This window comes from Oncorhynchus mykiss, chromosome 17, assembly GCF_013265735.2.
Source record: "Oncorhynchus mykiss isolate Arlee chromosome 17, USDA_OmykA_1.1, whole genome shotgun sequence".
NCBI classification, from domain to species: Eukaryota; Metazoa; Chordata; class Actinopteri; order Salmoniformes; family Salmonidae; genus Oncorhynchus; species Oncorhynchus mykiss.
The window spans coordinates 37075296-37088419 of NC_048581.1; the positions used below are offsets into that span (position 1 = coordinate 37075296).

General features: G+C 41.4%; 1 protein-coding gene across 1 annotated transcript in view; it reads right to left on the reverse strand.

The window, feature by feature from the left end:
* Nucleotides 1-8675: 8675 nt before the first annotated feature.
* angpt4 (angiopoietin 4) overlaps nt 8676-13124 on the reverse strand; it is a 44531-nt gene continuing 40082 nt past the window's right edge. The window contains exons 8-9 of the mRNA XM_021568371.2: nt 12023-12153; nt 8676-9386 (exon numbers count right to left, since the gene is read on the reverse strand). Coding sequence (XP_021424046.1) covers nt 9226-9386; nt 12023-12153 — 292 coding nt within the window. The 3' untranslated portion in view covers nt 8676-9225. The remainder of the gene's footprint in view (nt 9387-12022; nt 12154-13124) is intronic.

The window sequence follows — 13124 nt, forward strand, 5'->3', positions numbered from 1 at the left end:
TAAGATGCATTTTCCGTGTTTCAATGATAACAAAGCCCTTTAGTGTCAATCAAGATGTTAATCACTGATGACTATTGCAATTGATCTTGACTTACAAAATATAAATGAAAATCAAAATTGAATGATGCTTATGTTTTTAGAGTTATAACACACAAGTAAAAAAGCAAAAATTCAATGTCATAATACTGTTTTTACGAGCAAAGGCAGTCATCTTCACCGCAACAGAGCATAGAAACACTTATTTTCCAATTTAAAAGCGATATCAATATTTGACTGAGATGTTACAAGTAAACATTTTATAGCTGCAGATAATGTGTGATAATGTGTATAATGTGTGTGTTAGGGAGAGTTTTGGGTCTTAACTGTGCTTTCAACAGGGAATGTTTCATATGCTTCTGTTTGTGTTGGCGAACAAATGGAATACATTACATTTCTTTACAACCCTGCTGAGCTCTTTGCAATCAACCATGACATAATTCTCAATTATATGACATATTGTTGACGGGTTCAAATGTCACAGTTCAAATAAAGATCTATCATGTGCACTTAGCACAATGGCATCTACATCAGCACAATGGCGTAAGAGGCCTAGTAATTAAGTTCCATACATTAGTACAGCTGGCATGAACATGAGTTCACATTTATGTTTTTGCTTTTAATTCAAATCAATGACAATATTAACAATACAAAAGTGATAACATGGCTGTCAAATGTTACATTAAAATAATGCAAGGGCTGCCTCACGGTCACACTGCAATTAAAACTTCTTAAGGCTAGGGGGCAGTATTCGGAAGTTTGGATGACTGATGTGCCCAAAGTAAACTGCCTGCTACTCAGGACCCGAAGCTAGGATATGCATATGCATGGTAGTATTGGATAGAAAACACTCTAAAGTTTCTAAAACCGTTCAAATAATATCTGTGAGTATAACATAACTAATTTAGCAGGGGAAATCCCGATGACAATCCATCCAGGAATTTTTGTTGTTGAGGTCATTGGATTTTCCAATGCTTTTCTATGGGAAAGGCTAATTATTAGGACCCAGATTGCAGTGTCTATGGCTTCCAGTTCCTATGGCTTTAACAGTCTTTAGAAATTGTTCAATGTTTTTTTATTTTTAATGAGGAAGTATTCGTATTCTTTCTAAGTGTCATTCAGGTGGACTCCAGTGTTTTGGTGCGTGTGAATGAGAATGCGTTCCTCGTTGTTTTTCTCCGGTATTGAAAACAGTTTATTAAGTCTTAAATTTGATTGATTATTTACATATTATGGTACCTGAGGTTGGATTAGAAACGTTGTTTGAAATGTTTGGACCAAGTTTACAGGTAACTTATTAGATCCTTTGTAGGCATGTTGGGCGAGTTGGAACAGGTGTATTTCTGAATCAAACGCAACAAATAAACAGAAATTTTTAGGAAATAAAGGACTTTATCAAACAAAACAACCATTCATTGTGTAACTGTGACCTTTGGGATTGCAAAAAGATTAAGATCTTCAAAAGGTAAGCAATTTATTTTATCGCTATTTCTGACTTTTGTGATGCATCTGTCCTCAGATAATCGCATGGTGTGCTTTCGCCGTAAAGCCTTTTTGAAATCTGACAAAGCGGCTGTATTAACAAGAGGTTAAGCTTTTAAATGATGTAAGACACTTGTATCTTCATGAGTGTTTTAATATTACGAATTTTGTATTTTTGAATTTCTCACTCTGCAATTTACCGAATGTTGTCAAATCAATCCCGGTAACGAGATTCTAGCCGTAATGGTTTTAAGAGTTGAAGAGTTATGGGGCTAATTAATGTTGCACAAAATATGGAAAAACTGGCACAACATAGACACTCCCTGCAAGAAAGTAATGTGTTTCAACTGTAACTCAATGCGAAAATGTACCTCACCCTAGTTGTAAAACAAAGCTTTGGCCTTTTACTGTATCAGATACTAAGTACTCATAAAGTGCATCACCTCAAAAGTTAAGTTGGAATAATTCACTTAGGGGCCAATTCAGACTTTTACACCTTTCCTACACACTCCTTTCATACTCACTTCTCAGTATTTGGTATTCAGACTTACCTAATTCAGTCGCATAACGCGCTCTGCAGATGTGGCTACCTTCCGTGCTCTGAAAACATTTCATTCAACCACTGAAAACCCTCAAACTTACAGGCCAAAATATTTTCTTGTGGACTTTTCAGTCAATAGGTTTTTCAATACATGTATCTTAAGTCATCCCTTTAAAACTACTATATGCAACTTTTTGGGTGACCCGGCCAAGTTAACATAGAAATGTGTTATCTAGATCTGTCATTTTCATTGAAAGCAAGTCTAAGAAGCGGTATATCTATTCTATGTGCCCTATTTCTATGCTTCCCATTCTGAAGTTAATTTCAGTTTTGTACACCATCTGCATACAGCTGAAAATACAATATTTTTGGTTATGGAAGATATATTTCACAGCAGTTTAAATGGTACAATGATTCTCTACACTATATTTGCTTGTCACCGAGCTTAGGACTTTAGGTCTGAACACCTCCCTCTGCAACTGGATCCTGGAATTCCTGATGGGCCGACCTCAGGTGGTGAGGGTAGGCAACATCACCTCCGCCACGCTGACCCTGTCCCACTGGGATGTGTGCTTAGTCCCCTCCTGTATTCCCTGTTCATCCATGACTGTGTGACCACGCACAACTCCAACACCATTATCAAGTTCCCTGACGACACGGCAGTGCTAGGCCTGATCACCGGCGATGATGAGTCAGCCTACAGGGAGGAGGTCAGTGACTTGGCAGTGTGATGCCGGAGCAACAACCTCTCGCTCAATGTCAGCAAGACCAAGGAGCTGATCGTGTACTACAGGAAAAGTGGGTGAGGTGAGCACGTCCCCATCCACATCGATGGGGCGGCAGTGGAGCAGGTAGACAGTTCCTCGGTGTCCAAATCCATAAAGACTTAAAATGGTCCAAACACACACACACACACACTTCCCCCTCAGGAGGTTGAAAAAGTTTGGCATGGGCCCTCAAATCCTGAAAAGGTTCTACAGCTGTACCATTGAGAACATATTGACTGGCTGCATCACTGCTTGGTATGGCAATAGCACAAGCGGGTTGTGTGGACAGCCCAGTACATCACTGGGGCCGAGCTAGGACCTCTATATCAGGTGGTGTGAAAAGAAGGCCCTGAAAATTGTCAAACCACCCAAGCCATAGACTTTCTCTGCTTCCGCATGGCAAGAGGTACAGGTGCATCAAGGCTGACACCAACAGGCTCTTGAACAGCTTCGATCCCCAAGCAATACGACTGCTAAATAGCTAACAAAATAGCTATACGGACTATCTGAGTTGACCTTGTACATTTATTGACCTTTCATTTCAATATTTGTCTCTATGCAGACTCACAGTGCCTTACACAACACACACAAACACTCAATCCATCATTTGCTCACTCACACATAATATGCACATACATTTATACTGACTCCACACACCCACTCACATGCAAGCTGCTGCTACTCTGTTTATCTTATATCCTGTTGCCTAGTCCCCTTACCCCTATACATATCTACCTCCATCCCTCCAACATCATGTAACTATGGTATGGATTGGATTTCCTGTATATAGTATGTTTACTTAATTATTTATATTGTGTATTTCATATTCTTATTTCTTTTTTTTTCTTCTAGTATTTAATTGTTATTGATTATTGCATTGTTGGGTTTTGAGTTTGCAAGGCATTTCACTGGTCTTGTGCATGTGACAATAAAACTTGAAACTTGTTTTGTCAATAAACTGAAATTAGGCTAAATATTAGAGTTTTTGCAACCAGGAAATGGTGGAGCGATTTCTCCACAGTGCTCCTTTAAATATGGTGTACCTTTTAGTTAGAATTTTGTCGACAGACTCACTAGAATACTGTATATCGAGAGAATGGGTTCAGAATATTAGGGATTAATGAAAGAAAACCATCTAAATATACCATAAAACTTCCATTAATCCCTGAACACAACAGGCCCTTGTTAGAGACATGCTTCTATTTGAGCCAGGTATCTATTTCTTTAATGTACACAGCTTTTGATCATTTGCATAGTTTATTGTTTAATTCCAGCATTCACTTTCAGCATTTTAATCAGTTTCTTCATTTCCTGCACTAATATGTTATCATTTACACACTGTGACACTTTTATTTTGATTCAGACACCTTGACCTTTTCCACATTTTGTTATGTTACAGCCGTATTCTAAAATGTATGAAATTAATTTTACCCCTCCTCAATCTGCACACAATACCCCATAAAAACAAAGCGAAAACAGTTTAAGAAAAGTTTGCAAAAAACAGAAATACCTTATTTTACATAGGTATTCAGACCCTTTGCTATGAGATACGAAATTGAACTCCGGTGCATCCTATTTGCATTGATAACCCTTGAGAAGTTTCTACAACTTGATTGGACTCCACTTGTGATAAATTCAATTGATTGGACATTATTTTGAAAGGCTATATAAGGTCCCACAGTTGACAGTCCATGTCAGAGCAAAAACCAAGCCATGAGGTCGAAGGAATAGTCTGTAGAGCTCCGAGACAGGATTGTATCAAGGCACAGATCTGGAGAAGGGTACCAAAAAATGTATGCAGCATTGAAGGTCCCCAAGAACACAGTGACCTCCACCATTCTTAAATGGAAAAAGTTTGGAACCACCAAGACTCTTCCTAGAGCTGGCCACCCAGCCAAACTGAGCAATCGGGGAAGAAGGGCCTTGGTCAGGGAGGTGACCAAGAACCTGATGGTCACTCTGACAGAACTCCGGAGTTCCTCTGTGGAGATGTGAGAACCTTCCAGAAGGACAACGATCTCTGTAGCACTCCACCAATCAGGCCTTTATGCTAGAGTGGGCAGACGGAAGCAACTCCTCAGTAAAAGGCACATGACAGCAGGCTTGTAGTTTCCCAAAGGCAACTGAAGACTCTCAGAACATGAGAAACAAGATTCTCTAGTCTGATTAAACCAAGATTGAACTCTTTGGCCTGAATGCCAAGCGTCACGTCTGAAGGAAACCTGGCACCATCCCTACGGTGAAGTATTGGGGTGGCAGCATCATGCTGTTGGGATATTTTTCAGCGGAACGGTCTGGGAGACTAAACAGGATTGAGAGAAAGATGAAGAGATCCTTGATGAAAACCTGCTCCAGAGTGCTCAGGACCTCAGACTGGGGTGAAGGTTCATCTTCCAACAGGACAACGACCCTAAACACATATCCAAGACAATGCAGGATTGGCTTCGGGACAAGTCTCTGAATGTCCTTGAGTGGTCCAGCCAAAGCCCGGACTTGAACCCGATTGAACATCTCTGGAGAGACCTTAAAATAGTCATGGTAACCTAATAAACAATTCCTAAATACCCAATGTCACGTCCTGACCTTAGTTCCTTTTTTAATGTCTCTATTTTAGTTTGGTCAGGGCGCGAGTTGGGGTGGGCATTCTATGTTTTGTATTTCTGGTTTTGGCCTGGTATGGTTCCCAATCAGAGGCAGCTGTCATTCGTTGTCTCTGATTGAGAACCATACTTAGGCAGCCTGTTTTCCCACTATGGGTTGTGGGTAGTTGTTTTCTGTGTCTGTTTTCCATACAGAACTGTTTCGGTTTTCATTTATTTCTCTTGTTCTTTTGTATTCTGTGTTCAGGTTAATAAATATATTATGGACACTTACCACGCTGTGCATTGGTCCGATATTTCATACTCCTCGTCAGAGGAAGAAGAAAATCGTTACACAGCGTCTATTTGAAACAGCCGTTTATTTGATGAAATGTGTGACATTGCCCGGCTATTAAAAGGGATAGGCGACTGATTTGAGACTGAGCGTTTAATTAAAGTTTACAGTATCCATCTCGGTTTCAGCACCAATTGGTATATTTAAAAATATGATGATGTTGTAGATTATTTACTTTTAGGAAAGTATTTACGAATCATAAAAAACAGGTTTGGAGAGCCTTTACGCACAAAATAATTCATTCTTAAAATTGCCACATTCAGTTTTTCCACCTATGGTAATGTTGGAAGATTAGTGTATATTATAGAATTATAATAGGGAGAATAGTGTAGGTTATACCCTTGTCTATTACCTGCACTAACCATGGAACTGTGTGATGACGGCCATGCCTCTGGTTCAAACTGGTCTGCTCGCTGCTCGCTACTCCTGTCACGTTCGTCATAACTAGGAGACCAAGTCGCAGCGTGATTGGAATACATTCTTCTTTTATTTAATGAAGAACACTTAAACAAACTAACAAAACAAACGTAAAGCTATAAACAACTAGTGCTGACATGCAACTACACATAGACAATAACCCACAAAACCAAAATGGAAAATGGCAACCTAAATAGGATCCCCAATCAGACAATGATAAACAGCTGTCTCTGATTGGGAACCAATTCAGGCCACCATAGACCTACATATACCTAGACATACCAAAACCCCATAGAATACAAAAAACCCTAGACAAGACGAAAGCACACATACCACCCTCGTCACACCCATAGCCACCTATCCCTAATAAAGAAAGAAAACAAAAAGAAAACAAAGATAACTAAGGTCAGGGAGTGACAGTACCCCCCCCCCCCCCCAAAGGTGCGGACTCCCGGCCGCAAACCTAAACCTATATGGGAGGGTCTGGGTGGGCATCTAACCTCGGTGGCAGCTCTGATTCTGGATGCCGCCCCCTTTCTTTACCCTGAGTCCGCTCTTGACCCGTGGATCATTGTCGGGGGCTTTGGACTGCGGATCCTCACCGTAGGCCTCGGGTTGGGGACCCTCGCTGCGTGGATCATTGGCAGATATTCTGGACTGGAGACCGTCGCTGGAGACCCCGGACTGGCGACCGTCGCTTGAGACCCCGGGCTGGGGACCGTCGTTGGAGGTTCCGGACTGTGGCCCGTCGTTGGAGGTTCTGGACTGTGGCCCGTAGTTGGAGGTTCCGGACTGTGTACTGTCGCCGGACGCTCCGGACTGGGTACTGTCGCCGGACGCTCCGGACTGGGTACTGTCGCCGGACGCTCTGGACTGAGTACTGTCGCCGGACGTTCTGGACTGGGTACTGTCGCCGGACGCTCCGGACTGGGTACTGTCACCGGACGCTCCGGACTGGGTACTGTCGCCGGACGCTCTGGACTGAGTACTGTCGCCGGACGTTCTGGACTGGGTACTGTCGCAGGACGCTCTGTACTGCCGAGGCGCAGGGTGCCGGCACTGGTGGTACTGGGCTGGGGACACGCACCTCAGGGCGAGTGCGAGGAGCAGGAACAGGGCGTACTGGACCCTGGAGGTGCATTGGAGGTCTGATGATTGGTACCGGTACTGGTGGTACTGGGCTGGTGACACACACCTCAGGGTGAGTGCGGGGAGCAGGCACAGGACGTACTGGACTTTTGAGGCGCACTGGAGGTCTGGAGTGTAGAGCTGACACAACCCGTCCTGGCTGGATGTTTATTTTCGCCCTGCAGATGCAGGGCGCTGGCACAGGACGCACTGGGCTGTGCAGACTCACCAGAGACACAGTACGCAGAGCCGGCGCAGGATTTCCTGGTCCAAGGAGGTATACTGGAGACCAGGAGCGCTAAGCCGGCACCCTCCTTCCTGGCTGGATGCCCATTCTAGCCCGGCCAAGTCCACCATAGACCTACATATACCTAGACATACCAAAACCCCATAGAATACAAAAAAACCTAGACAAGACAAAACACACATACCACCCTCGTCACACCCTGACCTAACCAAAATAATAAAGAAAACAAAGATAACCAAGGTCAGGGCGTGACAGCTCCATAACGATTTAATTAGACTACTATGTCTTTTAGCTCGTATCAATAGCTCAAGTTGTAATTTACAGTGCATGGAGAACGGTGTTATTTCTATCTGAAAATATGGTAGATGCTTTTCCCACTTGGAACTGGTAGGGTCGCTAAACTTTATTAATGGTTTCCTCACGCATAAATGTGGTTGAATTATTAGGGAATTAAGTCAAGGCCAGAATACAGAGTATCTGTAGACACACCTCCGCCACACCTTCATTTATTTCATCTCCACCCCAAACTAATAGTGGGTGAATAGCATTCTATACTCATGCATAAATTCAAGGTCAGAATGCGCATATAGAGAAAAGTACATATAAAAGGAATGTAGAGATATCCTTAATAGAAAAAACAAGCTTAGAGAAATATTAACAGATTCACACGAAATGGCAGAGCAATGAACCCAAAATTTAAACATACAATCCAGTTATGCAAAACAATTATGTCAAAGTTTAGCTCACATTTACAGTACGTAAATACAATTTTGCAAAAAAAAAGTAGGAACGTTGAAATATTTCATAAGCAGGCCTCACAGGCCTGTCCATATCACATCTTGTCAATCATAAAATATTCTGGCACATTCTGGCCAAAATGTCTTCCATTTCTTTGTCTTGGTGTCTTTATCTGTGGTTAATTTAAAATAGTCCTCTTGGCTCATGGATATGTGACATTCCTATATATTAATTTGATGTTGTCTTGATGATGACAGCTTCAGAATGTTCTGGAATAAACACTGAGGGTGTGAGGGAGCTGTGTAGATGTGTATTTTTGACATCACTAGCACATTGTGGTAAAGCAAGACATCAGAGGACTGAGAATCTGGCACCTTATAGTATATATTAAAAAGAGCTGAGGCCAGATCTACACTGCATAAAGGTGCCAAGTGACGAAGACTATCAGTCTGGTCTCTTCTGCTGACTCCCAATGTTTTCGCATGTACTAAATGACACCCAGTCATCCAGTGACTGATTGATTGTTTGCTATTAAAAACTTAAATTTACACCTGCCTTTGTCCTGGAGACAATGAGGCAAAGAAATGTATGTCCCTTTCCCATTCATAGCCCTTCCCCTCTCCAAATGACTGTCCCTTTCCCATTCACAGCCTTTCCCCTCTCCAAATGACTGTCCCTTTCCCATTCACAGCCCTTCCCCTCTCCAAATGACTGTCCCTTTCCCATTCACAGCCCTTCCCCTCTCCAAATGACTGTCCCTTTCCCATTCACAGCCATTCCCCTCTCCAAATGACTGTCCGGACTGTCCCTTTCTCATTCACAGCCCTTCCCCTCTCCAAATGACTGTCCCTTTCCCATTCACAGCCCTTCCCCTCTCCAAATGACTGTCCCTTTCCCATTCACAGCCCTTCCCCTCTCCAAATGACTGTCCGGTCTTAGAAGTCGGATGGTCGGATCATCATGGCTGTCGAACTAAGTGAATAACTCGGTCCCCGAAAGTGATGCCACTTTATGCCGTTCAGCTTGCGGATGTTGTGGCCCACGGTGTAGTAAATGCCGTTGAGGTTGGACAAGCCACAAGCGTCAAACCACCAACCTAAAGAACAGAAAGAGTGGTTGGGTTATAGCAGGATGGACTCCGGGAGATATGTCTTTGTGTTAGCAAAATGGTTACAGCAATTAAAGTGGAACCGACACTTGTGAACAGCTTGCCACACAGTCCTTAAGCCTCAATTAATCATTCCCCCCACCTTTTCCAACCAAGTTCTTTCTCTCTCACCAAATGTGGTGTTTTGACTCATGGTAGTGGTGTGCTAACCTGCTGTGCATAAGGTTCTTATTCCATTTCAAAGCAAACATGGGTCCTGCTATGAGAACCACACTCGCGCCTCAGAGAGATACTGCAAATTCATCTCTGATTAATCTAATATCACCCCTCTGCTGTTTGCTTTGGATGGCATGTGTCAAGAGGTTGTACCCATAAGTGGTTTGATTACGGATGACTATAGTTTCAAACATTTTGAAAGGGGTTCCAGCTGTGCTGGAGCAATTAACTTAAACAACTTTCAGAATCAATCAAAGTTTTAGTATTAAAAAGCTATTTATCTTGGAGTTTGTGTGACTGAGGGAATGGTTTGAGGTCGGGATGTGTTTTACACAGCACTTAGGAGATAGGAGCTGGAATGCTTGTATCTGGTGAAGATCCCAGAAATTGCGTTTATGCCTTGTCTTGTTGTCTTTAGCTCTGGGCCTAGAGTCAAGACCCACTGGGCAAAAACTGATTTTTATTAAAGTTGTTTCCATGTCATTTAAACCAAAAAATATATATGGGATGACGTTGAATCAACATGGAAAACTGATTGTACTTGCAATAATTAATCAACGTAAGAGAACTTATGATTTTTTTTCACCCAACTTTTATTAACCTAAATCCAATGACAGGGTGAACTTTTTGGTTGATTTCACATTGAATTGAAATTAGTTGACAACTCAACCCAAAGTAAATTAAAACTAGAAGTTGAAATGACGTCTGTGTCCAGTGAGGAGTCAAGAAGAGAGTAAGCAATTCAGATTGAAACTGCTGTATGGAGTACAATGAGTTTATCAGGGTGTTACACAAAAAGCACAGGAATCTCAGAGTAAAATAAAATGATCGAGAGTACTATAGTACCACAAACAAACTAATAATTATATACAAACATGTAGACCTGAAAAACATATATTTTTTTAGTATGTAGGTATTTACAGTGGGTCCGAAATCATTGACAGCCTTGATAAAGATGACACCCTTGATAAAGATGAGCAAGAATTACTGTATAAAATAAATAATTCAAATACTGAGCTACAGTATATTGTACGCTCAATAAAATTGGGAAATATATTATTTTATACTAACTAATACAATTGCTCAGAAAAATAGATTTTGTTTAAGTAAAAAAAAAAACATATATACAAAACATTTAGGGGTTAAAACGAACATCCCTGTTTTCTATAATAACTTTCAATAACTAACCTGGCGAGGATAACGGCACCTATCCTTTTTCAAAATATTTTATGAGATTGAAGGACATATTGGGCCAAAAGAGCTCGGTTTTCATGCCATCTTACAGTAGCACCGGTTCCAATCCAAGTGCCAGTGCCGTTTAGCAAACTCCAGCCATTTACATTTGTTGAATCACATGAAAATAAAGCTCTTTGGCCATGCACACAAGTGGTCGGTTTTGGCGTCGAAAAGAGGAATCGTATGCAGAAAAGAACCACATACCTACTGTAAAATATGGTGGTGGATTTGTGATGTTATGGGGCTATTTTGCTTCCACTGATCCTTGGGCCCTTGTTAAGGTCAACAGCATCATGAACTTTAAAAAACCTGGTTGTCTCGGCCAGGAGGCTGAAACTTGGCCACAAGTGGATCTATCAGCAAAACAATAACTCCAAGCACATATCAAAATCCACAAAGAAATGGTTAATTGACCCCCAAAAAATCTACATTTTGCAATGACCATCTATGTCTCCGGACTTGAACGCCATTGAAAACCTGTGGTTTGAATTGAAGAGGTACAGACAAAGAAATATCAAGGTTCTGGAATGATTCTGTATGGAGGCATAGTCTAATATCACTCCAAACGTGTTCTCCAATATCATAAAACATTTTAGAAATAGGCTCACTGCCATTAGCTGGTGAGGTATTGAAAATAGGGGTGTTGATAATTTTGCCCCCTACCCTTCTGAGAAAAATAAATATTTCTTGGTAAACAAAATCTATTTTTATGAGCAATTGGATTAGTATAAAATGATATAATTTTTATGTTTTGGAAATACAATATAGCTCAGTATTTGAATTATTTATTATACACTGTCATTTTTGCTAATCTTTATGAAGGGTGTCAATAATTTCAGAGCCAAGTACTTAACAATTAAAACAACTGATGAACTTTACTTGAGCTTTACTTTAGCAAGGTCAACAGAATACATGTCACAACACGTCATAAAAAACTGCTGGCATGTTATGACATGTTGACACCCACGTAAATTGATGAAAACAAAAACATTATATATTTATGTCACGACATGAAAGGCATTAGCTATGTTATTCATTTACCAGAGTGAGAAGTCATATTGGCAGCATGCCTCAAGTCAGCTAGCTGTAAGAAAGGGGTTACTGCTTGTATGTCACTTTCACATAACATAATGCCCTAAATTCCCTCGTGGAGGACAAGTTTTAACCCTCACCCCCAGTCAGCATGAGGGCACACTTGCACAGGCAGTTGTCGTTATCGGCGTCGCGGGTGCTGAAGCTGGTGCCATGCGATACCAGGCTGCTCTGCTCTCCTGCTGTTCCACTGTAGCCCCACAGGAACAGCCTGCAGATGGGAAAGTCAGCTTGACTGGGACTGATGGATTTCTGATGCCAAAATCACATTTTGAATTCATTCCATACAAAAAAAATAGCTATGAGATAATACTGTGAGGAAAGTTGAAGCAAAAAGCGAACGCTGTAGACTTTTTTTCAAAGTAATTTTACATGGCTTTCAGATATACAATAAGAACTGTATTATTTTCCTTGTAATGGAAAGGCGATATATGATTAATAACAACATTGATATTTATTCCTATATCATTGGATCCAGGATTATTCATGTGCAATGAGTTTTGTTGTGGTGACAAAGACATAGTAAACTTGAACTGTGTACATATTTGCATAGTTCTTGCCAGAAATCCTGTTACCGTTCCCCATTTCTATACTGTCAGCCTAGCTCTGGCTTATATGCTTTATTTGTTGTGGTCCTTTGAGTCAGATAAAGAAATGAACACATCGACATTGTGACTCAGTGTTACTCGTGGTTCAGGCATTTGTCACCACACACCTCATCACAAACTCCTGACCTTGAACAAAGTGAAGCAGACAAACTTCAAGGCCTTTGCTTGCCACTTCCCACCCACTTCGCCTGTCAGCCAGCCAGATCAAGTCCCTACGATCCGTCTCGTACGACCATAGCTTTAGGAAGTCGTTTGGGAGTGGGAGGTCATGGCATTTTTTTTCCCGGGGATGCAGGAAAAAAGAATACCTGCACTGAAGAAGTCTAAATCTGAAGAAGTCTATATTGGTCTGCTAAAATACAGGACTACTAAAGGCATAGTGCACTACTTTTGTAAAAACATTTCAACCAAATGTATTTGAGTGTTTACTTGCGGAATATAAAAACCATAGCATTGCAAGCCCCACGTTGGGCACTACCATTGGGGCTCCTGAGTGGCGCAGCAGTCTAAGGCACTGCATCTCAGTGCTTGAGGTGTCACTACAGACACCCTGGTTCAATTCCAGGCTGTATCA